Below are 26,660 nucleotides of genomic sequence, written 5' to 3' on the forward strand. Positions count from 1 at the left end.
TACCAGTAATTTACTGGTAATGTTACAAATACTGGTAAATTGCCAAGAACCGATTTACTGGTATTTTATGAAAAGGTCCTGTTCACACATGATCTCTTAATGGTAATTTCCCAGTGAAGACTGTGTGTGTGAAAGGGGCTTTTTGACATGAGATTGGTTTGTTCCATACCACACAGCACGGTGTCCTCATCCGAGCCATCGGGACAGTCCTGATTAGAGTTACACAGGAAGTGCGGGCTGGTGCAGTTTCCGTCATTACACTGGTACTGGCCCAGTCTGCAGTGCCGGACGGGACACGTGGAGGGTTCATCCGAGCCATCTCTACAGTCCCGCTGACCATCACACTTCCACCAAATAGGGATACAGCTTAACAAAACAAAATATTGCATTTTACTTTGGATGCTCCCTTAGTAGGCAGCTGCCTACATAGACAGTACACAGCAACACAGCTCACTAGGTTTTAGAACAGAACCTGAAATGAAAGCAGATAAAGGATAAACTCACCGTTCGTTGTCTGCACATCTGTACTGCGTGCTGGAACACATGGGCAGACAGCGTGCAACGCCCCCTATCTGCACGGTAAGGAAGTGGTCAGGGCACTCGCAGGTATAACCTTGACCCCCCGCTCGCAGAAGACACAGGTGAGAACAGCCTCCATTATTCACCGCGCAAGGATTCGTCACTATAGGGGAAAGATATAGTGAGAGTTATATCAGTGGTTCTGTGCTAATGGGTCAAGAGCAAAAATGGGTTGCAATTATTATTCAGTGTTTGCAATTAAAATAAATATTTATTTTTCTAACAAGTATTTGCTATTATTCATACAAAAAAAGATAAAAAAGTTCTCAGAATAAAAAATAAAACATAATAAGTAAAAAAACTATTTAATGCAAATAGTAATTAACTAAATATATAATGTTAAGTTGATTTTTAAGCACTGAATACATTTCAGTGTTTGATTTTAAAGAAAATATTCAATGTTTAAAATGCATTCAATGTTTGCAAATAAAATAAATATATATTTATAATATTCCTGATTATTCATGCATGAAAAAAAAAGTCCTTAAAAATCAATCAAACACTGATATTTATTTAATGTTTGAAATGTATTCAGTGTTTGCAGTTAAAACAGCAAAATATTAATATTAAAATATAAAAAAGTCCCTATTTCAGATTTTTTTTAAAACTTTTGTACGAATAATAGCCTAATATTTATATTAATATTTATTTTTAATTTCAAACATTAGAAACATTTTAGTTAGATTTTTAACTAAACATTCAATGTTTGAAATGCATTAAATGTTTACAAATAAAAATAAATGTTTATTTATAATATTCTTAGGATTATTCTCTATTATTCATCCAAACAAATAAAAAAAAGTGTTGAATAATAGGGGCAATCATACGCAAAATGTGCTTAGAATCAAAAAATAAAAACATGAGAAGAATAACCGATTTAAAAAAATGCTAAAATAATACAAAGAATTAACGAAGCATATAAATCACAGGAATGTTACTATTATTTTCATTTCAAATATTGAATAAAGTTCATACATTAAAAACATTCCAGGACATCTTTATTTACTTCTGCACGATAAACAAATGTGGTATTGAATTGGGTCATGACACGAAGTAAAATCTGGAGAGTCACTGAGTTAGACTGTATCCTCTTACAAAGAACCAGGATGTGGCTCCACATCATGTAGATGTAGCTCCTCTTTCTAAAGAAGCCCACAGATAAAGAGTTTAAACTACCTGTCCTGGCCATTAAAGCAATGATAAAGAGTTTAGTCTTTCCTGTCTCTGAGAAAAGACAGGCGAGCAGAGACTGGCGGCATTGTGTCGGACTGTGTAAATATTGGCAGAGACCCTTAAGTGCCTCAGCGGACGTTTAAAGGAAGAGATATCGATCTGACGCCTGCGACTGCATCCCGCTCGGGTTACGCTGTCCCGGGCTCACCTATGGGCTGGCGGTAGGGATGGCACACGTGAATGTCGAACGGTCTGTGGGTGGTGTTGACGAGCGCCTCCCGTCCAGAGCCGGTGTATTTGTTACCCTTCTCCACCGTGCGAGTGTTCCAGTCTGTCCAGTACACGGTTTCCTCGAACACCGTGATGGCGAAAGGATGCGGCAAGATACCGTCGTACACAGTGTGCCTGTGATGCCCGTCCAGATCAGAGAATCTGAGGAGACACAACCATTTTAACATAGCAAAAAATAATGCAAACAAACCTGCAATATTAACCATATTCTCCGATCTGTACATACATTTTTAAGGTGGTATTTTGCTTTCTAAACTTATCAAAGAAATTCAAGCTACAAGAACCAAAGCATTTAGAAATTGCTAGTAAATTTCAAAATTAAATGAGAAAGAAAATTATTTCTCACAATTGCGAGATATGAAGTCAGAATTGTGAGAAATAAAGTCGCAATTCTGAGAAATAAAGTCGCAATTGCGAGATATAAAGTCAGAACTGCGTGTTATAAAGTCGCAATTCTGGGAAATAAAGTCGCAATTGCGAGATATAAAGTTAGAACTGCGTGTTATAAAGTCGCAATTCTGAGAAATAAAGTCGCAATTGCGAGATATAAAGTCAGAACTGCGTGTTATAAAGTCGCAATTCTGGGAAATAAAGTCGCAATTGCGAGATATAAAGTTGCAATTGCGTGATATAAAGTCGCAATTCTGAGAAATAAAGTCGCAATTGCGAGATATAAAGTCGCAATTCTGAGAAATAAAGTCGCAATTGCGAGATATAAAGTCAGAACTGCGTGTTATAAAGTCGCAATTCTGGGAAATAAAGTCGCAATTGCGAGATATAAAGTTGCAATTGCGTGATATAAAGTCGCAATTCTGAGAAATAAAGTCGCAATTGCGAGATATAAAGTCAGAACTGCGTGTTATAAAGTCGCAATTCTGGGAAATAAAGTCGCAATTGCGAGATATAAAGTCAGAACTGCGTGTTATAAAGTCGCAATTCTGAGAAATAAAGTCACAATTGCGAGATATAAAGTCAGAACTGCGTGTTATAAAGTCACAATTCTGGGAAATAAAGTCGCAATTGCGAGATATAAAGTTGCAATTGCGTGATATAAAGTCGCAATTCTGAGAAATAAAGTCGCAATTGCGAGATATAAAGTCGCAATTCTGAGAAATAAAGTCGCAATTGCGTGTTATAATGTCAGAATTGTGAGATATAAGCTATTCTGAGGTAAAAAAAAGTCCGACTTTTTTCCCCTTAGAATTGGACTTTATATCTCACAATTGTGAGTTTATATCTCACAATTCTGAGAAAAGATGTCAGAATTGCGAGATATAAACTCGCAATTGCGTGAAATAAAGTCAGAATTGTGTGATATAAAGTCGCAATTGCGAGAAAAAAAGTCAGAATTGCGAGATGTAAACTCGCAATTGTGAGATAAAAAGTCGCAATTATCTTTTAAAATGTTTTATTTTGTGGCGGAAACAAGCTTCCATAAGTTATTGTATCACATGAAGTACATTTTCTAAGTTGAACTGACTAAACATTTTGTTCAGTGTGGGCAGGATTAGATATAAACGTGAGAAAGGCTTACTCGATGTAGTTTAGGTGAGCATCAGACCAGTACAGCTTGTCATTGGTGTAGTCAATAGTGAGACCGTTGGGCCACTCGATCTTAGTGGTGATGACGGCTGACTTGTTATTACCATCCATGCCAACACGTCCAATGAAGGCTTTGTCTCCCCAGTCGGTCCAGTACACGTATCTGCGCGAAGATGACATTTGATTTAAAAAGTGGAAGCTAAAACAGATTCCAACAATGTAAAGGTCACATACACCCTGCAGTTAAAAACGCTTTTAAGAGCTTAATCCTGTTCTGTTCACACTGAGTTTATCATAGAACTGACACCTGAATTATTATTTTTTAAATAACTCCATGTAGTGTGTACAGAACCAAACTGAACAACTGTTTATTGTTAACAGTAGGTGCACAGTGTGTTGGCACTGTAATTTGTTACATCTATATTCAATTAATAATTTTTTTTTTTTTTACTTTTTAGTGTGGTTCAAGTTTAGTGTGGTTTCAAGTATTTTCAATACTATAGACTTAGAATATTGGCCATAACCCAAGAACAATGAATAATGACAATCCATAACAAAATATAAAAAAATATATATAAAAAATACAAAGAATTATTTTATAAAAAAATTAAATATTATACATTTATTATAAATAATTAATTAATAATAATAATAATAATAATAATATGCCAGGTAATACATTTATTTGCACCAAAATTCTACAGAATTTGACGTCAGCAAAAAAGTATGATTGCTCCTCCATTTTAAAAATGTTTAAGCCAAATTTATTTTGGTTGTATGTACATTTTTAAAGTTGGTTGTTGTTTGCATTTTCACAATCCTATCAGAATACCAGCTGGCAACTACAGATTTAGGCAACTCACTCCTGTATTTATATTTCACTACTAAAATGTTGTTATTTTTCCACAGGTCTGAAAATGACTTCTATCATTGGTACACTCACCCAAACTTGGGATGCACTACAATGGCTCTGGGATTCTCAAAGCAGTACGTGTTATTAACATCCACACAGTGTTCTGCCAACTTCCTCACAAACCGCCCATCAAGCTCCGACACTTTCATGCAGTCGAGAAAGCTGTCGACCCAGTACAGCTTCCTCCCGACCCAGTCGACCGCCAGGCCTTCCCCGTGCAGAAGCCCGTTCACCACCACCTCTCGGCCCGTCCCGTTAAAGAACATCCGCTCCAGCACCCTCCGACTCACGTCAATCCAGTACAAGCGTTTGTCGACTCGATCGAAGTCCAGAGCGACCACGCTGCTGAGGCCTTGCAGGATGAGGGAATAGGCCTCGCCATCCGTGGAAAGATTGCGCAGATAGTAGCGATTGCTAAAGATCAGATACGGGGTGATGTTGCTGTTCTGCCTGCAGCTGCGGCCGTCGGGTTCACGGAGGAAGCCCGGCGCGCACTTACACACGTACGAGCCCATGGTGTTCTCACACACCTGACTGCACACGCTGGGAGTGACCGAGCACTCGTCCACATCGTCGCACGTTGTTTTATCGGACATGAGACGAAACCCGGGACGACAGGTGCAGATGAAGCTGGTGGGTGTGTCGGTGCAGTTGTGGTCGCAGTGGTGCATGGACGGGTCTGTGCATTCATTGATGCCTGAAACAACAAAAAACAGACAGTCTGAAAAGTGCATCTTAACCCTCTGGGGTCTGAGGTGTTTTTTTGGGGCCCTAGATGTGTGCTTTCAGATTTTTTCACATTATTACAAGGAAAAATATTAACACAGATGTGAAAAAATAGGCATAAATCTAGCTTACACATTTACCCAAATTTGTATACGCCTGTTTAACCGAAGCTAATTTGGGTGGGTTTCTCCATCCCCATACAAAGTCACTTCTCTGTCTTTTACGGCCCTGACGAGAACGTAGGTCTCCTCGGCTGTGAACCGCTCCTGGCGTGTGCCTGGCAAACCCACCGTTATAATAGCAAGCCGCCATGGAACAAGCGCGCCTGCTCTTAAAGGGAATGTGAGATGTCGCTCTGATTGGTTTATTGCACGTTACGCCCAAACCACACCTATGAATAATGAAGCTACTTCAGAGCAACCCATTTTAGATTTGCGTCGGGCGCTAGAGTCATTTATCCCGCCGGTATAATAGCAACAGCGCCCAAGACCCGCCCACAAAGTTACTTGCGTTTCGCGCTTGATACTTGCGTTTCAGATCGTTAAAATAGGGCCCTGTATTCATCACAAAATCGTGAACAGCATGCATGTAAAAGTTTGTGGTTTTGAGAAAATGACATTTATGCGTGGTTTGTGAAAAAAAGTCACTGAAATGAGGCCATGAAACCCATACTGAACATTTGTTCCCAAGACTTTTGAGAACTGGATCTTGTAGCCTAGATTTTTTACTTCGAAACGATGTGAAAATCATCCTGCCCACTCATTCACATAAAACAATATAGTGATTAAAAATGTGTAAGATGTTTGTGTCACAAAGGCTGTATGCGGCGTAATCATCATGAATATTGATGTATGAAGTTTCTAATTCAGGCTAATTATGCATTTTGTAAGGCTGTCAGTCAATATAAACTTCTAGTCAAAAGTTATAATAACCATGATTTTTTTGTTTATTAGTGCTCACATAAGCTGCATTTATTTGATCAAAAATGCAGTAAAAACTGTTATATTGTGAAATATTGTTTTCTATTTGAATATATTTTATTCTAATATGCTGATTTGCTGTTCAAGAAACATTTATTTTTATTATCAATGTTGAAAAAAGTTTTTGCTGCTTGATATTTTTGTGGAAACTGTGATACACTACCAATCAAAAGTTTGGGGCATGTAAGATTTCAAAGAAAAATAATGCTTTTATACAGCAAAGATGCAATAAACTGATCAAAAGTGACAGTAAAGACAAACTTTCTATTCGTCAAAAAAATGTAACATGGTTTCCAAAAAAATACTGAGCAGCAAAAACTGTATCTTCGTACCATTGAGTTGTTGACTGAAGAACAGCTGCAATCAGATCAGTCACGAATGAATCATTCAGTGCAATTCGCAAACTGAATTAACAAGTTTACTAAAAATAATCAGTTCATTCACAAATCTGACATCACTGTTTGAAATAATGAGGAGCGATATGTTTTTATGAAATGTAGTGGAGAGAAAAATACAATATAATGTTTTTGAATGTAGTGAAGTAAAAGTAAATGTTTCCCAAAATACAGAATACAGTACAGCAAAGAAATCTGATCACATGACACAGTGCTTACCACAGCCTTTCTCGTCACTGTTGTCGTTGCAGTCATCACTCCTGTCACACACCTCGCTGAGTGGCACACAGTTCCCGTTGTCACAGCGGAAGTCTCCGGGTGGGCAGGTGGGCGCCGGAGTCCTGCACATGTGATCCAGCTCATCAGATTCATCCCCGCAGTCATTGTCCCCGTCACAGACGAAATCCTGCGAGACGCAGCGCCCGTTCTGACAGGTGAACTGGTGCTGTGGACATGTCGAATATGTGCAGCCCTGTTCATCACTGCTGTCTCCACAATCATTACGCCGGTCACACCTAGTAGACACCAAACGCACAGCAGGGATTTATGGGAGAGACTGCTGTTTATTATTGGAACCAACTGGAACCTATGCTTACTTGATGTAAACATTGTTTTTGGTGACAATAAAAACTTGTCTTGTATAAACACTGTAAATTCATCATAAACATATAAAAAAGAGGATCAAATGGTAATTTTTTTTTTAAATAATACAATAAATTTTCCATATCTATTATTAATATAAAAACTATATATATATATATTTTTTTATAATAAATACAATTAATTACAGTTACAATGCAATGCATTTTATATATTTATTATTATTATTGATGATAATAATAATAGTAGTAGTAGTTTAATGGGCATGCAGTTTTTATGGTGTAAAAAAAAAAAAATCAATTCTGCATATTAGTTATCAGAAATATGAATGATGAGCTTCTCAAAGCGGCTTGTCTACACATAAATTGCCTATGAGGATGTTGTATTCTTTGCATCTCTTAGCCTTTTTTTGCTTTAAATGCAATTCTAACCTGTAGGAGATGCGGATGCAGAGGCCGTTGTTGCAGGTAAACTCGTTGGTGGAGCAGGACCTACGAGTGCAGTTCTGGTGCTCATCGTATGCGTCCGAACAGTCAGCGTCTCCGTCACACACCCAGTCCCTCGGGATACACTTCCTCTGAGGAGGCCTGTTATTCATACAGGTGAACTCTTGAGGAGAGCAGGTGCGATTAGCTGAGAGACAAAACAAAAGGCCAGAGAATAAAAAAAATAAAAAATAATTGTAAACTCTTTATGTTCAAATCAACGTCTGCAAACATGCTTTATAGAGTGTCATACTTCACAAGATTAGTGGAAACAACAAGTCAAATCTCAATATGAACTCAAACATTTCTCATCAAATTCTTCTATATTATCGATCTATTAACAATGCCATCCACATTCAATTTACAGCTCTTTAATCTTACTGTATGTCAACAATGATCTAATTTGTGTCTATTTGAGACTTTTTTGATACTTTAATTGAGAGCTCATCAGCTATGACAGAGCAACGTCTTGAGAACCGGAGAGAACAGAGAGAGTTCAAGAGCTGATCCATGCAGCGAGAGCAGCCAGCTAAGACACTCACAAAGCAGTGAGTGAGGCAGGAGAAATTAGGAATGCAGACTCCTTACACAGAGGCTTCAGACCTCAGCCATGAGCTATAGAGCCTCCACCCAACCACCAGCCAGTGTTAATTTCGTTGACGAAAAACTTTCGTCGAAAATTTCCGTCAACGACGATAACTAAATAAAAAACAGTTTTGAATGAAAAAAACTATGAAGAACATCTATTGACATTTTTGTCAACTAATAAAAATGAAGACGAAAATGTTAGGGAGGGATGATTTGGGAAGAGATCCAATCAGAACTGATGTCCTGCATCGCAGATGATGCACACATTTGAATTGTAACATGCTAATCTACCCAGTGGGACATAAATTGGCATACACTTGCTGCATGTCTCTAGTCTGGCTATCACCAGACCAAGCTCAATCTTTTAAGATTGAACATTAGTCTGGGGAGTCTGCTATGTATTTTCTACTGCACAAGAGGCGTGATCAACGGGCATAGTTCAAATGACTCTGTACGCAATTGGATAGTCCTTCAACCAATCAGACCAATGATCCGGGTGACGTACTTTGCAGAGTGACGCGAAAACTCCAGGCAGGAAATGTATAACCAAATGTGTTGATCAGCAGTTTGCAGAAGCAGCAATGGAATCGAGCGATTTTTGCAGGTTATGCAAAAAGAAAAACATGAAAGTTAGTGGTATTTACACCCACTCGAGTGATTTGTTTGCTAAAAAGAAGCCATTGAGCATCGTCGAGAGGTTAAAAGGAATTGGACAGAGCCGTAACGGCTCTGGAATTGGATTGGATTAAACCCGCCAATAGCGCACCAGGTGGATAAGCCAGTTTGTGATTGGCTCCTGCAAATTTGTAAAGGAAGCAGCAGAGATAAATGTACAGGTTTCCGGCAGATCAGGCTGGGTTCACCCAGTCTAGCATGTCTCATAAAATGTACAAAAAAATGTGGGATAGTGGGAGAAAGGGAAGAGCATTTATATGGATAAATCTGAGAAAGCGTGACTAAGCGAAAGAGAGCTCAATTCAGTCTGGTTTGATGTGTGCACACAGAAAGCCGCCTCTTAGACATCAATGCACATCTCTTCACGCTTAAACGGACAAATACACAAATTACGTCAAAATGTTAGTTTTAGTGAGTATTCATGTAAATACAGTCGGTTATGTCTTAAAGGGGTGGTTGATTATGATTTCACTTTTCTAACTTTAGTTAGTGTGTAATGTTGCTGTTTGAGCATAAACAACATCTGCAAAGTTACAACACTCAAAGTTCAAAGCAAAGGGAGATATTTGCTTTTAAAGAAATTGCTTTTTAAGGACTACAACAAACAGCCAATCACCAACCCTAAAATTTACATAAACCCACCCCCGGGAACACGATTTATAGATTATCAAGATAGAATATGCTAATCAGTGACTAGAAGATAACTACACATAAGCTACATAAATTCATCAACTAAGCATTCAGAAATGTTGTCTAAATGTTATCACTTCTTCTTGAGTCTCTCCATCATTGTCTGACTTCAGTTTGAACATAAAAGGCTAAAAGTTTTAGAAATTTTCAGTGCATGTCTGTGTGAGGTAAAAGGACAGGAGCTCTTGAAGCTCCGCCCCCTGTGGGAGCAGCAGCTCATTTGCATTTAAAGGGACACACACAAAAACGGTGCGTTTTTGCTCACCCTCAAAAAGTGACAACTCTAACATGCTATATAAAAATATCTGTGGGGTATCTTGAGCTAAAACTTCACATACACACTCTGGGGACATCAGAGATTTATTTTACATCTTGTGAAAAGGGCATTATACCACCCCTTTAAGAGAATGTAAACAGTTATCGGATGTGTATCAGTGCATTGGATCCGTGCATTCTGCCTTAATGTGACAGCAGCGTAATACTGACCACAGTTGTGTCTCTCGTCCTCGTCGCTCATATCCCCGCAGTCGTTGTCTCCATCGCAGATCCAGGATGAAGCGATGCACCTGCCGTCATCACAGCGGAACTGCTCAGAGTTGCAGGTCCTCACCATGGGGGCTGTAGGGATCAAACACACCGCAGTGAGCCACGGATCAAGAAGCAGCAGAAGAGCGAGCTGCCCGAGGGCCATGTCTCACTCTGATATCATAGGGAACTAAGGAACATGCGGTCTACGTAATCCATTTAACCATTAAATCCCATCCTGAACAGCCAGAAACGTGGCTGAGTGCTTGGATTCCACAGGCAGAGGAATTCTAGGAGAGAATAAGCATTCCTCGCTCTAGTGTCCCGCTTGAACAAAAGACACCGAGGGGTGCTGTGATTAACGGGACAAAAGCGAGAGGATGGGGCAGTGTGTGTGAGAGGAGGGGGCAGAGAATGTCAAAGGAAGTGCCGGTGTCTGTGTGAGGGCTTTTCTGCTGAACGTCACTTTGGAGGAATGTGACACACAATGGAGGGCTGGACTGACCATTGGCATCATAGACACACACCCAAATGCACCAGACGGTTAAAGAAGGCACTTCAGATACCACTGAAGTGTCATTCAGAAAAGCAAACCTTTTTCATATTATTGTAGCTTCTAGTTATTTGATGCTATTGGTCATTTCTGTAATGTAGCATGTTTTAGTTTATAATACTTGTATTTCTATTTCCATAGTCTATCAGACTTTAAGATATACCCTTGATTGTAACAAAAACCTATACATTGTAAACCTACAAAGATCGCTTTTTGAAACGCTTCAGTTTTAAAAGAAAAAAACATCTTAATATTTCTTAATAAATACAAATAACAACATCCACATCAAATGAAAATTATCTAACGCACAACTGAAAATATGTTCAACATTGAAAATTATAAGAAATGTTTCTTGTTTCATCTGACATTGAAGACTGGAGTAATGATGCTGAAAATGTATTTAATATTTAATAAATTCATATTTAATATTATTTAAAATATTATAAAATAAAATATTTTTGTATTATTTTGATTAAATAATTGCAGCCTTGAGCATCTTTCAAACACGCACGCACGCACGCACACACACACACACACACACACACACACACACACACACACACACACACACACACACACACACACACACACACACACACAAAATTCTTACCGAACCCCAAACTTTTGAACAGTAGTTTTTGATATCTAATATTTTAAGATATATTAATATTTTTGGAACAAGAAAATGGAAAATAAAACATATACACTACTAATGAATAGAACTGCTGGATAAGAAGCTCCCAGAGACACACAAACCTTCAGTCTTTTGTGAGGGCATTTTGTCACAGACATGCTGGTCTGAATTACTACATTTTAGTTCTGTTTCTGCCAACTGAACCAGTTTCTTGAACACAACGTCAGCTTCATCTTTCCACTTTCCGACTGCATGCATCACCAGTGGAGCGTAACATGAGGGGTGGGGGGCAACATCATTTCCCTCCAGCTTCAATTCCCTCCATCACCATGGCAAACAATGAGGCAGGATACCCATCATTAATTCACCACCCAAAAACATGGCCAACAGTTTCCCTTAAAAAACACGGCTTTATCCTCACATCGCAGTGTTTTCATAGATCCTCCCCAGTAAAGTGGTTCAAACAGGGTCCAAAATTAACTTTTTTTTCCACATATGCTTGATGAATGCCTATGTATATTGTTTTTTAAAATCATCTACTTGAATCTGCCATTAAAGTGTATATAGTTATGTGTCGTACTTACTGCAGGTAGTGGGCTCATCAGAACCATCATTACAGTCTGTGCCACCATCACAGTACCAGTGCCCGGGAATACAGCGTCCGCTCGAACAGCGAAACTCATTCTGGGAACATGTAGATGTGGCTGAGGAGTGAAGAACAACACTAAAGTCAAGTATACAGATGAGGGTTAAATCAATCAGTCAGCCTCAAATGGCAAACATGGGTCATAAACATGATGTAAAACAGGGTCCAAACTAGCATCAAACCAGAAAGCCCAGAAAGGGTCACTAATTAACTGAAATTCCAGAAAGGGCAAGTTGAGCAACAACTTTGTCTCAAAAAGTAAAAGTAAATTATTCTCTAATGCATTTTGAGCTGTTAAACAGTTACTCATCTAATTCCACACTATAGCAGAAATAAACAACTAAAATTATTATTAATTTTGTCATTCTTCCGGTGGTTATGGAAGCTTGTTTCCGCCAATGAATAATAAATAAATAATAATTGCGACTTTTTATCTCACAATTCTGACTTTTTTTCTCACAATTGCGATATATCAAGTCAGAATTGTGACTTTTGTTCTCACAGTTGCAAGATATTAAGTCAGAATTGTGAGAAATAAAGTCGCAATTGCGAGATATAAAGTCAGAATTGTGTGTTATAAAGTCGCAATTCTGGGAAATAAAGTCGCAATTCTGAGAAATAAAGTCGCAATTGCGAGATATAAAGTCGCAATTCTGAGAAATAAAGTCGCAATTGGGAGATATAAAGTCGCAATTGCGTGATATAAAGTCGCAATTCTGAGAAATAAAGTCGTAATTGCGAGATATAAAGTCGCAATTCTGAGAAATAAAGTCGCAATTGGGAGATATAAAGTTAGAATTGCACGATATAAAGTCGCCATTGCGTGTTATAAAGTCAGAATTGTGAGATATAAACAATTCTGAGGTAAAAATAAATAAAAAAGTCCGTCTTTTTTTTCCCTTAGAATTGAACTTTATATCTCACAATTGTGAGTTTATATCTCACAATTCTGAGAAAAGATGTCAGAATTGCGAGATATAAACTCGCAATTGCGTGAAATAAAGTCAGAATTGCGTGATATAAAGTCGCAATTGCGAGAAAAAAAGTCCGAATTCTGACTTTATAACACGCAATTCTAACTTTATATCTCGCAATTCTGACTTTATAACACGCAATTCTAACTTTATATCTCGCAATTCTGACTTTATAACACGCAATTCTGACTTTATAACACGAAATTCTGACTTTATTTCACGCAATTCTGACTTTATAACACGCAATTGCGACTTTATTTCACGCAATTCTGACTTTATATCTCGCAATTCTGAGATAAAAAGTCGCAATTATCTTTTAAAATGTTTTATTTTGTGGCGGAAACAAGCTTCCATAGGTGGTTGATTAATTGATTGATTGTTTACTTATTTATTACTAATACTACTACTAAATTCCATTTGTAACATCTACATTGTAAAGCAGCATCAAACTAAAATAGAACTATTACTTTTTTTGTCAATTTGACAATTATGTCAATATTTTTTGCATTCAATACTATAATAATAATAATAATAAATTCCTCAATTTTACATTACATTAGCTGTGCAATATAAACCATAAAGGGTTAAAACAATAAGGCCCGCGAAGCCGTGATTTACAGTGAATTTAGAACAGCTAAGGGGCGTTGTACACGGAGAGAAGCACGGCTTCAAGGGGCTTATTGCTTTTATAAAACGGTTACTCCATAAAATTATTCATTTTAATATTTATTTTATTCATTAAATAAACACAAGCAACAAAAAATATAACGTTATAACATATTTATTCCTCCGCCAAGCAATGTAGTAGCGCAGTAATACTAATGTAATGCAGTCACAGGTGTGTGTTTGTTGAGTAATTTACAACGAACGCGGCTCAACCAATCAGAATCAAGTCATTAATTCACATTAGCATATTAACAAATATCAGGGCAGCTTAAAGAGATAGTTCACCAAAAAAATTTAATTCTGTTATTTATTCACCCTCAAGTTGTTCTAAACATGTATGAGTTTCATTGTTCTGTTGAACACAAAAGAAGATATTTTGAAGAATGTTGGTAACCAGAACCATACTCTGGAAGTCAATGAGGACCAGCATCTGTTCGGCAACCCACATCTTTCAAATTATCTTCATTTGTGTTCAACAGAAGAAAGAAACACCTTGAGTAAATGATGAATTTTGAACAGAATTTTCATTTTTGGGTGAACTATCCCTTTTCCCACAGGAGAGAGGGAGAGGATGTGACAGGGAATCTCACCACAATGCGTCGGGCTCTCGTCACTGTTGTCTCCACAATCGTTATCTCCATCACACAGGTACGAGCGTGGGATGCAGATGTTGGTGGTCTGGCATTTGGTGTGCTCTGGCTGGCATGTCCTCTCAGCTGTGTTTTTGGATTGGATAAATGCTTGTAAACTGTAGGCTGTTTATAGTTGAGAAGCAACTTTTTGTAACACTGCACACGAACTTACCGCAGTTCTGTTCATCCGACGTCCCGTTGTCGTAACAGTTGTTTATTCCATTGCAGACGTATTCCCGTGCAATGCAGCGTCCATTAGTGCAGGTGAACTCAGTGTTGGGGTCGCAGGGGCGGAACATGCAGCCTGTCTCGTCGCTGTTATCACCGCAGTCATTATAGTGATCGCAGCGGTAGTGATACGGCACACAACGGCCATTTCCACATGTGAACACGGTGGGCTCGCAGGTGTGAAATGCTGCCATGCACAGATAATTAAAAAAAAATCATGTTACTATGCAGAAAATGCTGAATGGATTACCAGAAACTAGTGGAACTCGCCGCCTACCTCCTCTATCTCTCTACTTTAGTTTACCTGAGAGTGAAATGAATGCTGCTGCTTGTGGGACTGCATGCGAAAGAGAGAGCGGTGCATTGTAGAAGAGGTTAGTATGTTTATGGATGGTTATTAAACTTTAAGAGTCTAAGACTACTGTTCCAAATCCTAGTAAGTTGCATTGGTGTCTGCTGACTCACAAATGATTTTAATAAGATTTTGTGTTAGCATTCTAAGCTAACAATTCAGTGACCTAATAAGCATAAACCCAGCTAACAAAAAAAATGATTCTAAGAATGTTTCGCTAATGTTTCCATTAAGTTATGAAAATGTTATTTCTGAATGTTTTTTTTATTTTTTATTCTTGGTTATACGAATGTTAAGGAAATATTCCATTTTATCATTCTTAAAAAAAAAAAATGGGAATGTTACTTTTGAATGAACATTCTGAACATTCTGAAACTAGTTGTTACGAACATCCAAAAATTCCATGAATGATATATAAATCAAGTTTGTGTACAAATTTTTTGAGAACATAACTTTAAACAAACATTCTATTAACGTTACTGGAAGAACATTTGTTCATAATTTTAAGAGAAGCTTGCCTGAACATTACTGTAGCTAAAGTTCTAAGAAGGTTCCCTGTTAGCTGGCACTTGACATAACCCATAGGATTTTCATGAAATTGTAAAAAAAAATATTAGATTTTTATCTGTTTTTAAGTTCTGAGTAAATTATAATTATATGTATAATTAACATAAATTGCATTGATTTTTGCATGTAGCTTGTTGCAATGCATTATGGCATTACTGTCTCTGCAAAACACACATGCAGTACTGCCTTAGAATTTGGCTGAAAGAAGTTATCTTAAAGGGCAGCATAATAATGTTAACTATGTAGGCAGAACACAAGAATTTGGAACAAAGTTTTTATCTACACGTGAATAGAGGTAAGCAAGAATACACACCAAAAACGAAATGACTCTTGGATCCTGGAGCAAGAGATTTGAGCAGATTGTGCAAGTAAGAAAAAAGCAAGAAGAAATATGTTAGTGAAAGATTGCGCACCAGTGCAGGAGAGGAAAATCCATTCACCGGCAAACAGAGATGGTCAGACAGCGACGGAAAGACTTAAACTTAGAGATTTGATTGTCAACATTATGCTAAGTTGTGCACAAATATCAATTTTAAGTTTAGTTCACCCTTGAAAGTGCATCATTAATTGCCAGTTTGGGTGAATTCCTCTTGAAGTGAGCACTCTAAAGGGTGCAGATTATTGCTGTCTCATACACACCATGTATGAAGGCACTGGCACATCTTCTAAATCAATAAACTGTATTTACATAAAATCGCCCTCTATTCTGAAAAGATTTGAAGTCCTCTGTACAAGCTGACAACATGTAAGCAGCAATGCATCTCACCGCAGACTCTCTCGAGTTCATCACTGCCGTCCCCACAGTCATCATCGTTGTCGCATTTCCACTGGGCGCGGATGCAGCGGCCGTTCATGCATGTAAACTGGCCCGACTGGCAGCGTGTCCCATTGTCAGGGATGCAGTGTTTGTTGTCGGCTAGATACCAGCGACCCTCAGAGGGACACTGACACTCTGCTCCCTGAGGACCTGGAGGACATAGTGTTGTATTTGAAATTAAAGTACTTAATTTCACAATTTATGTGTATTAAAAATGTTTAATTTTAAAGATGGGTCCAAACATTATAACTATACGAAATATATTGATGGTTTAAAATGTATTTAACATTTAATTAAAAAAAAAAGGATGTAGGCTCTGTTCCAAAGCATAGTGAGCTGCCTATGTAGGCATCATATCATGTGCACTAATGATGCAAAAATAATTAAATTCTAAGGCAGCATCACATTTATCCTTTACAATCCCATAATGCAGTGCAGCAAGAAAATTTGGAATAAAATCAACTCAATAACGTGGATGAAGTAAAAAAGTTTTTTACATGTGACCCTGGACCACAAAACCATTGAATAAATAAGCTTTCAATTGATGTATCGTTTGTTATGATAGGACAATATTTGGCCGATATACAATTATTTAATACTCTGGAATCTGAGGGTGCAAAAAAATCGAAACATTGACAAAATCGTCTTTAAAGTTGTCCATTTATTTTCGCGATTGTGCTGCATTCACTCACAAAAATAAATGTTTTATATATTTACGGTAGGAAATTTACAAAATATCTTCATGGAACATGATCTTTACTTAATATCCTAATGATTTTTGGCATAAAAGAAAAATTGATAATTTTGACCCATACAGTGTATTGTTGGCTATTGCCACAAATATACCTGTGCAACTTGTGACTGGTTTTGTGATCCAGGGTCACATATATATATAAATTGTATATCATTTAATACCAATACATATTAAAATAGTTAAATCAACTTGCATTGAGTTGCTGCCTATGTAGTGTTCTCAATGAGTCACCAAAAATGCAGCTCACTAGTTTTCGCTTTTATTTTGGAACATACTGGCTTTAAAACTTGTTTTAAAATATGAGCCTACCTGGGGTGCAAATATGGCTGCAACCACCGTTGAATTGTTCGCAGGGACTGCTGCACTGCTGCTGTTTGCCGTTGGACAGCACATGGATGTCCATGGGCCGTGATGGAAGGTTCTGTAGCATCACCCTCTGGTCGGACCCGTCATGCTTGTTTGCACGGTAGATGCTGCGTGTGTTCCAGTCCGTCCAGTAGATATGCTGACCGTACACTGTCATTGCAAATGGGTAGATGGCAGTGCTTACGATGACCTCACGGTTAGTGCCGGTGAGTGAGCACCTCTCAATCTTCTGCCTGCACGGAGAGAAAACACCAGTACACAGTGCAGATGAAGTGTTGATGGTTAATAATACCAATAATGTCTTGATATGAAAAATAATATTATATAGATCTTACAAACTGGCATCTGCCCAGTACAGCCTCTGATCTTCATAGTCCAGTGTCAGACCGTTTGGCCAAACCAGACTAGTGTTGACGATCTCTGTCCTGAAGTTTCCCCCCAGAGTTGCACGCTCTATCTTTGCATTGGTTCCCCAGTCGGTCCAGTACATATATCTGACCACATACAGAAATAGAAACGTATTCAAATTAAATGGTTCATTAAACATCTAAATCACAGACCTACTGAATCAGAGACTCACCCTCTGCATGGATCGAGCATGATTGCTCTGGGTCTAGGCACCTGTGCTACAACCGTCCTCTGAGATCCATCCACTGCCATGGAGCTGATGGTCTGGTTAATGTAATCACTGTAATAGATCCTCTTATTGATCCAGTCATACGCGATGCCATCAGGAGCTCCCAGATCTCCACAGAGAAGAAATCATTAAATCATAACACTAGAGCTGCAAGATTAATCGCAATCTCGATTTAAAAACCCAAGCCATATATTCCTAAATGACAGCAATTCTGACAATATTTGTAATATTTTTTAATTTAAATATATTATTTATAGTAATACATTTATTGTAATATTATTATTCATTTGAAATATAAATATATGATTTTATATTATATAATTATTATTATTTTAAAACAAATATATTAATACTCTAAGGGCTTATCATGCTTCTCTAGCTGCTTTTGCATATTTTGCTTTTTGTGCACAAATGCTCGATGACTGTCAGACTATAGAAATGCATGATCCCAAATTACTCCAGAACTGAACATTTGATCTGCTCCAATTAAAATTCAAAATGAAAATTGCACAAAAAAAAATCTGCCTGTGAAACAAATAACTTCTCCCATGCTTTCTTTCTTTTTTATATTTCATAATAAAAGAACAAGTTGGCTAATATGGTAAATAAGATCCAAATAATTTCCTGACTGCAAACTAGCCATTGTAAAATGTAAATGTCACGCTAGATACTTTGTCAAGCCAACATTCAAATGTTGCTCCAATTAACTTTCCTTTTCTAGCTAAACCTGCAGTGTCAGAGTGCATTCGGGGTTTGAATAAGCAGCTCACCTGAGGCCACCTCTGTAGCAGGAGAGGAAGGTGAAGCCAAAGTGATGAAGCTGATCTTGCTCTGGCCCGCTCCCGAGCTCTGGGTGAAATAGATCCTGCCATCCAACCGGTCAAAATCAAGGGCTACCGAAGTCCGGGGAACGTTAACCACGGGAAATGGCAGCGAGTGATCCTCTGGATCCAGCCGCAGAGATCGCACAGTGCTTTCTGTCGTGTAAATAAGGTAGTCATCCCGGGACACCACACAACTGCTGTCATCCGGAGCCAGATTCCCAAAGGCACACGAACACTTCCTCGTCTGAGTTCCCGCGATGGCGAAGCAGAAGTGAGCGCAGCCGCCGTTAGACTCCAAGCAGGGGTTGTTATTGAGCTCGTGGGCTGAACTTGGCTGCATTCTCCGGTCAAAGATGGTGACGTCCCGCAGCATGTTGATGTTGTCTCTGATCACGAGCGGCTGGTCGGTCGCGCCTGGCTGTTTGCTGGCTTGGAAGACTTTCTTCAGGTTTCTGTCCACCCAGATTACATTCCCCTCAAACACCGTGACGCCGTATGGAGTCGGATAACGACTTCCGTACCGTACGACCTCCGTCTCGCCCCCCTCGGGCCGGACTCGTGCGATCATGTCCAGGGAATCGTCCACCCAATAGATGTATCCGTCTCGGTGGTCCAGAGCCAAACCCCTGGGGGTGATGATGCCTGAAGAAACCAGCACTGTCCGGTTGGAACCGTCTAGAAAAGCCCGCTCGATTTTGGGGGTCTGTCCGTAGTCGGCCCAGAAGAGGTATCTGTTCATGGGGTCCACCACAATATGACGTGGCATGTCTACTTGGGTTTTGAGAAGAACACGACGGAACGTGGTATTGAGTCGGATGACTTCAATGTACGTCTCGGTCAAGAAGGCATTGGTGAAATAGAGGTTTCCTGTGGGAAAACAAACAAAAGAAAGAGTAGTAGCACAAAATTTGCAACAAAAAAAATTTAGTCATGATTAAGTAAAAAGTAAATTATATAAAGTAAAACTAAACTTGAGTAAATGGCTTATATAAACTTAATTTCTACGCTGAACAAAATTATAAACGCAACACTTTTGTTTTTGCCCCCATTTTTCATGAGCTGAACTCAAAGATCTAAGACTTTTTCTATGTACACAAAAGGCCTATTTCTCTCAAATATTGTTCACAAATCTGTCTAAATCTGTGTTAGTGAGCACTTCTCCTTTGCCGAGATAATTACCTCCACCTCATAGGTGTGAAATATCAAGATGCTGATTAGCCAGCATGATTATTGCACAGGTGTGCCTTAGGCTGGCCACAATAAAAGGCCACTCTAAAATGTTCAGTTCTATTCTATTCATCAAAGAGTCCTGAAAAAAAATGTCTTATGGTTTCCACAAAAGTTTCTTGAGCAGCAAATCAGCATATTAGAATGATTTCTGAAGGATCATGTGACACTGAAGACTGGAGTAATGATGCTGAAAATTTAGCTATGCATCGCATGAATAAATTACATTTTAAATAATATTAAAATTGAAAAGTTGTTTTAAACTAAAATAATATTTCACAATATTAAGAGAAAATTCTGTATTTTTGATCAAATAAATGCAGTCTTGGTGAGCATAAGAGGCATTTTTCAAAAACATTTTAAAATCTTACCGTTACCGACCACAAACTTTTGATTGGTGGTAGTGTGCCAAACTTGTTTATCCACATATTGGGGTCAAAAGTTTGTTTGGGTCACCGGGGTCTAAACTAACTGAGCCTCTTATCTGTCATATGTTAACCTTTAATCTTCTCCAATGCCACCTGTCTGTGCTTATACTAACGTGAGTTAATGAACATGTCCCTACAGTAAGCCGTCACCATTCTGACCTCTAAAGCTGCTCTAGAACATTCCAGAATAGTATAAACCACATGAAAGCAGTGACTTCACAAAACGCTCCATGAATTCAGTGTATCTGAGGTACTTGGCATTAGAGTTCACATTCCTTTGAGGTACTTCACTGGTTTTGGGATGTGGCCAAATTAGTTTCAATCAAAATGTTGAATGATGAGAGAAGCGGTGAGACAAATTCACCAAATCTGTTTTTAACATACAAGCACACAACCCCTCACCTGCGGCCCAGTCTACAGCAATGCCCCGTATTCCATTACGTCCGATTCCAGAGCTGACGATGCTGCGAAACCCAGAGCCGTCCGGTTTGATCCTGCGGACTCCGTTCTGAGACGCCACGGTGCTGCTGAAGTCACACCAGTAAATGAAACCGGAAGGCATGTGCACGTCTACGTGAAGAGCATTGCGGCCTAAAGGACACAGACACACACATGCACAAAAAGTTATAGTGCAATGATGTTTTTTTTCTTCCCATTGTACTATGCATTTCTCATTACACACACTATATTCACAATATATTTGTAAAAGTATGCTAGCAATATACAATAAAGCAACATGTGAATAAATGTGCTTTTTATTGGGCGTAAAGCTTTAATACTTTCAGTCAGTTCGAACGGTCCACTTCAATGAATTGATTCAACAAACGTTTGGGCTGTCACTCAAAAAAGTCGCTTTGTGCCATTTTTTATATATTAAAATATTTTAGTGAATAAAAATATAGTTATGTTACATTCATTCACATAAATGGAACTTAAACTCAAAATATTATTTCTCCCTGTTCATTTAGAGAAAAACAATGCAGACCAAATGCATTTATACTTTTTAAAACTAGATTTTTTTCTGTACTTTAATTCATGAATTATACTTTTTGAACATTTTTAATCTAATCTCCAGAAGAGATCAGACGTGCTCCTACAGTAGTCACTTTCAAATCCAGACTCAAAACACATCTGTTTAGCTGTGCATTTAGTGAATGAGCACTGTGCCACTGTTTGTCCGACTGTTTGTACTGTACTGCATTTTATTTTATTTTTCTAAACTGTTTTAATTATTCTTATTTCTTGTTATTATTTTAATTTATTCTATGTAAAGCACTTTGAATTGCCATTGTGTATGAAATGTGCTATATAAATAAACTTGCCTTGCCTTGCCTAATCCTGGCAAATCCTAATTTTTAATTAAATAATAAAAAGAATTTGGAAATACTTTTTATATAAATAGTTATGTTATACTCGCTCATATAAATGAAAAACTTTAAATATTATCCGTCCTTGTGTTTGTGGAAAACAATGTAGACCACATGCATTTATAATTTTTAAAACCTATATTTTTACTGTATTTTAATTAATGAACACAAATATTCGTATAAATTAACATTAATAATATGAATTTGAATCATAAATATTATATATAATATATAAATATAAAATATTATGATTCATATTATTCATATTAACTAATAAGAATATATATACATATATATATAATTTGGAAAAACTTATATAAAAGTGATTTTATAAATAAAACAGTAAAAAATTTATTAAATATATATTTTTATTTATTATATTAAACATTTACTAAATATATTGTAATTATATAATATACCATTATTATATGATATTAATGAAATATATTATAATATTTTAAATAATAGTATATTGTATCTGTACCGCCCAGCCCTGCTGATCCTCACCTCTGCCTGCCACAGGCACCATGGACTCCGAGTGATCCGCTCCCTCCAGACTGAAGCCCTTGATAGCAGTGAGCATAGAGATCACAACGTAGGATTGGTAAGGAGAACAAGTTCTGTTATCAGCGTTGAGTTTGAACCCAGTCGCACAGGCGCAGCTGAACAGGCCACTGGGCCGTGGTAGACACAACTGATCGCATGTCCCCACGTTATTACTGCAACCGTTAGACGAGCCTGCTGAAGCTATAGGGAGACAGACAGAAAGACAAACAACTTAAACCAGATAAGGGAGATATTTAATACTTAAAAAAAAACTGCAAAGAGGTAATCATAAGAATACATGATACTGACTCATATCTGTCTATTCTGGTAATGTATACACATTTCTGGTGCATCTCAGTATGTAGTGATACTGATATATTATCACTTCCACCTCTTACTGGAAGGACTTATACAATAGACAGCGTTCACAGCCTCAGAGAATGAACATGTGCACTGAGCACCGAACAAAGGGACACTGATTCTTCTCCGTATAAAGCTGAGTGTCCCCCTGAGGCGGAGGGGAACTAATTGGTAAACTGATATCCCATTGAAAGTCATTCATCCCTCTCTGGTAATTGCAACACGGGCATCAAGGTTACGATGACTTCCAGAAAAGACCACCACAAGTCAAACCAACCGTGGAATGAATCAGAGATAAATGCTCAAAATTGACACGGTGAGAAGCCTACATAGGCAGCATTCGGAGGTCCAATCTCATTTTTAAAACATTTAACTAATTGACATCACCATTCTTTCCCCAGTCCATCAATCACAGTACTTTAGGACAGAAGTTTTCTGAAATGTTATGTTTAACTCTGCAAATTACACATTATCGAATTAATTATGCACTAATTTGCATTACAGAAAGCTGAATATTAGATAAAGCCGGGTTCAAAATACTTTTTTTTAACCTTTTTACAAAGGTTTTTTACAGAGGACTTTGGATATCTCTTTTTATCAAAATACATTTTCACCATATTTAAGTAAATCAAATAAAGGAGCTATAAAAATGAACAAACCCCTCTGTAAAAACCTTTGGAATATAATGTATGTGCATAAGTATGTGCTACTACTCATTTTTAGAAAACGGCCTTTGAAGATAATGTATTGTAATTGAAATCTACTGATGCAAATACAAAAATGTGTCATGTTAGTAGCGTAGCAACATGCAAACATCAAACTCCATTGAAATCAATAGTGCATCTTCAGTGTACTTTGTGTAGGAAGAGATATTTGTATAATGTGTGGAGTTACTGTCTATGAAGAGAGTTACAAATTCTTTTTCATCCAAATTCAGTGGTTTATAAGGCAGTCGCCTACGTAGGTGTAGCAAGGCTAGTAGGTTTTGGAACAATATGTTCATTTTTTTTACATAGGCTACTATTTTTTTATACTCACAGTCTCTATAGTGTACTTTGAGTACTCTAAGACCAGCCACGTTATCCCGCATTACGACCCGGTTGAGTCCTGTGGCTTTGTCGACACGCTCAATCACCTCAAAGTCTCGATCTGTGAAATAAAGGTAGGAGTCGTGTACGGCCACACCCCATGGATGGGATAATCCATTCACCATAGTTATGCGGTTTGATCCATCAGGGTCACCACGCTCGATCTGAAACATTGATGAAACAGTTGTAGAATTTGAGTTATTCTGTTAAATATGTATTTTATATATATATATATATATATATATATATATATATATATATACGACCAACATTGGTTTTTATAAAGGTTGATGCAAATCCATACATATACAGTATATTTGCATCAACATTTATATATATATGTGTGTGTGTACATATATATGCACACCGTATAATATTATAGTATAAGATAATACTTAATTAAATTCATCAAAAGTGACATTTATAAGGTTACAAAATAATTCTAATTCAAATAAATGCTGTTCTTTAGAACTTTCTATTCATCAAAGAATCCTGAAAAAATTTAACTGTTTTCAACATAATAATAATAAATGTTTCTTGAGCAGCAAATCATCATATTAGAATGATTTCTGAAGGATCATGTGACACTGAAGACTGGAGTAATGATGCTGAAAATTCAGCTTTGCTATCACAGGAATTAATTATATTTTAAAATATATTCAAATAGAAAATAGTTACATTAAATTGTAATAATATTTCAAAATATTAATGTTTTTACTGTATTTTTTTATCAAATTAATACAGCCTTGGTGAGCAAGCTTTTGAACGGTAGTGTATTTGATATATACTGTACATCCAACTAGCTACTTAATATTTCTGATTGCATGAACCAAACATGTGGAAACAGGGCATACCACTCCAGTTCCTGTGACAGCCCAGTAGAGCTTGTTCTCTCTGATGTCTATCGTTATGAACTCCACATGTTCTAGATTATGGGTGAAGAGGATGGCGGGGTTGGAGCCGTCCATATCTGCCGACGCCACCTTGGCCGGGATACCGCTCTCTGTCCCCTGATCTGTCCAGTACATCTTTCTAAAACAGATATGAAACATCACTAAACAGAAACACCTGCAGTATAGAAAATACAGCGTCTTTTTGTTTCTGAATATATAAATATTTAGGACTGATCACGACTCTGTGTGTGTTGACTGTTGTTTATTGTGCTCAGTCAGTTCAGACCTGGCAGATGACATTAAATCAGCTCAAGCTTGTTGAATTTGGGGATCAGGATTAATGCCACGGTTCTGCTTATCTGGGCTTACCCACGTGCCGGGTCCACCGCAATGCCAACGGGAGCTCCTGCGCCAGTAGGTGAGCCGTTGTTGGTGATGAGAGTTTTTCTGTACTGATTTTCTCCTTTTAGCCTCAGAACCTGAAACAAATCAGATTGGCTTTGTCACAATAACAGTACCAGTGAAATTTCTCAATTTTAACACACTCTTTTATTAAAACATTTAATATTTTAAATGTTGAAAAATGTAAGTATTAACAAATACATTAAAAAAAATAATAATAATTTAAGTAAATAATAAAATAAAGAACAAATAAACTAATTGCAAGCAATACAACATAGAAAAACAATACAAATGAAGTTTTTCACCTGCATAGTAGCAGTATCAAGTATTTAAGTAAATATTTAGAAATATATAATTCATACATATAATTATATATAATTTTGTTCCGCCTGTTTAAATTTACTAGAGGAAAACTGACACTGTTTACAGTAATACCTCATCAAATACAGGTATTATATTATGTATTTTTGTATCGAAAACAAATATCATTATTGAAAATGAGATTCTTCTTGCAGCCAGTGTTATTTTAGTATTATTTATATACTATTAGTTCTTTGTGGAGCCCTGATAAGCCCTGATAAGAACAAGCTATGATGCAGTGAAATGAGGCTTGCCAACCTCAATAGATTGTGATGAAGGGTTAGAGTAGTACAGATTCTGCGACATCCAGTCCAGAGCCAGTCCGACCGGAGAACCCAAGATGGCCGCTGGTGCGAACTCAGTTCTGTTGGTACCATCTGACTTTACCCGATGAATCTCCCCCTGTGCAGATAAATAAGACAAAAACCTAAATTCAGAATTTAAAACCTTCAAATTAAGGATGCATCTTGGATTAATCATCTGAGATAAGGTAGGAAATGTTTATATGCTTTACCGGATGTTCCACCCAATAGATCATCTGCTCAGCATCATCAAAGTCCACATCATATCCATTCAGCAGCCCGGCGACCGGCACCATGGCGTCATTGCTCTTGACGTTCGGGTTGAGCGGGATGCCGTAAATGATGCTGTCTCTCACCACCACCAGGAATGGATCCTCAACTGCAAAATCATCAGTATATTATACATAATTCAAACGCCATCCATAAAAAAAATCATAATAATGGGCTTTTAGTCAGTAACACATTTGATTTTAAACCAATTACGTCATGCGAAATAATGTTTTTGTAAGCAAGCTTACAGATGCTTACCATCCCTTGTGGAAAAAAAGTACACTTTAGCATACTTTTGAAAAAAGTATTATACCGTAAAGAATAAAAAAATAAAGTGCAAACTGAATATAATGTTCTCTGACACTTAATTGCATGCTATGTGGATTTTTTTTAAATGTTTTTATTAAATGTAATTAGTTAAACTTAAGTTAAGAGCGCTTTTTTGACCCACTTAAGTACGATAAAAATACATATTTCTATATATTGTATTGTCTTTGAAATATGTACTAACAAGCATTTACGGTAAACTAAAATATAATTTAATGTCATTGCTATTAAAACGTGTATTTTATGTATTTAAATATATTTGTTATTACGCAATTGTA

At 37.4% G+C, this 26,660-nt stretch overlaps 1 protein-coding gene across 1 annotated transcript in view; it reads right to left on the reverse strand.

The window, feature by feature from the left end:
• The window catches only part of lrp2a (low density lipoprotein receptor-related protein 2a), a 108,880-nt gene that overhangs the window by 29,673 nt on the left and 52,547 nt on the right, over positions 1–26,660 (reverse strand). The window contains exons 32-56 of the mRNA XM_084421580.1: positions 25,998–26,164; positions 25,742–25,885; positions 25,091–25,200; positions 24,683–24,860; positions 23,779–23,992; positions 22,342–22,581; positions 20,870–21,058; positions 18,759–19,679; positions 17,932–18,097; positions 17,687–17,845; positions 17,295–17,584; positions 16,181–16,381; positions 15,728–15,751; positions 14,800–14,832; positions 14,440–14,682; positions 14,226–14,351; positions 11,934–12,053; positions 10,124–10,255; positions 7,631–7,832; positions 6,819–7,114; positions 4,529–5,195; positions 3,578–3,748; positions 1,961–2,184; positions 505–682; positions 170–366 (exon numbers count right to left, since the gene is read on the reverse strand). Coding sequence (XP_084277706.1) covers positions 170–366; positions 505–682; positions 1,961–2,184; positions 3,578–3,748; positions 4,529–5,195; positions 6,819–7,114; positions 7,631–7,832; positions 10,124–10,255; positions 11,934–12,053; positions 14,226–14,351; positions 14,440–14,682; positions 14,800–14,832; positions 15,728–15,751; positions 16,181–16,381; positions 17,295–17,584; positions 17,687–17,845; positions 17,932–18,097; positions 18,759–19,679; positions 20,870–21,058; positions 22,342–22,581; positions 23,779–23,992; positions 24,683–24,860; positions 25,091–25,200; positions 25,742–25,885; positions 25,998–26,164 — 5,592 coding nt within the window. The remainder of the gene's footprint in view (positions 1–169; positions 367–504; positions 683–1,960; positions 2,185–3,577; positions 3,749–4,528; positions 5,196–6,818; positions 7,115–7,630; positions 7,833–10,123; positions 10,256–11,933; positions 12,054–14,225; positions 14,352–14,439; positions 14,683–14,799; positions 14,833–15,727; positions 15,752–16,180; positions 16,382–17,294; positions 17,585–17,686; positions 17,846–17,931; positions 18,098–18,758; positions 19,680–20,869; positions 21,059–22,341; positions 22,582–23,778; positions 23,993–24,682; positions 24,861–25,090; positions 25,201–25,741; positions 25,886–25,997; positions 26,165–26,660) is intronic.

Source organism: Rutilus rutilus, assembly GCF_951802725.1.
Source record: "Rutilus rutilus genome assembly, chromosome: 10".
Taxonomy (NCBI): domain Eukaryota; kingdom Metazoa; phylum Chordata; class Actinopteri; order Cypriniformes; family Leuciscidae; genus Rutilus; species Rutilus rutilus.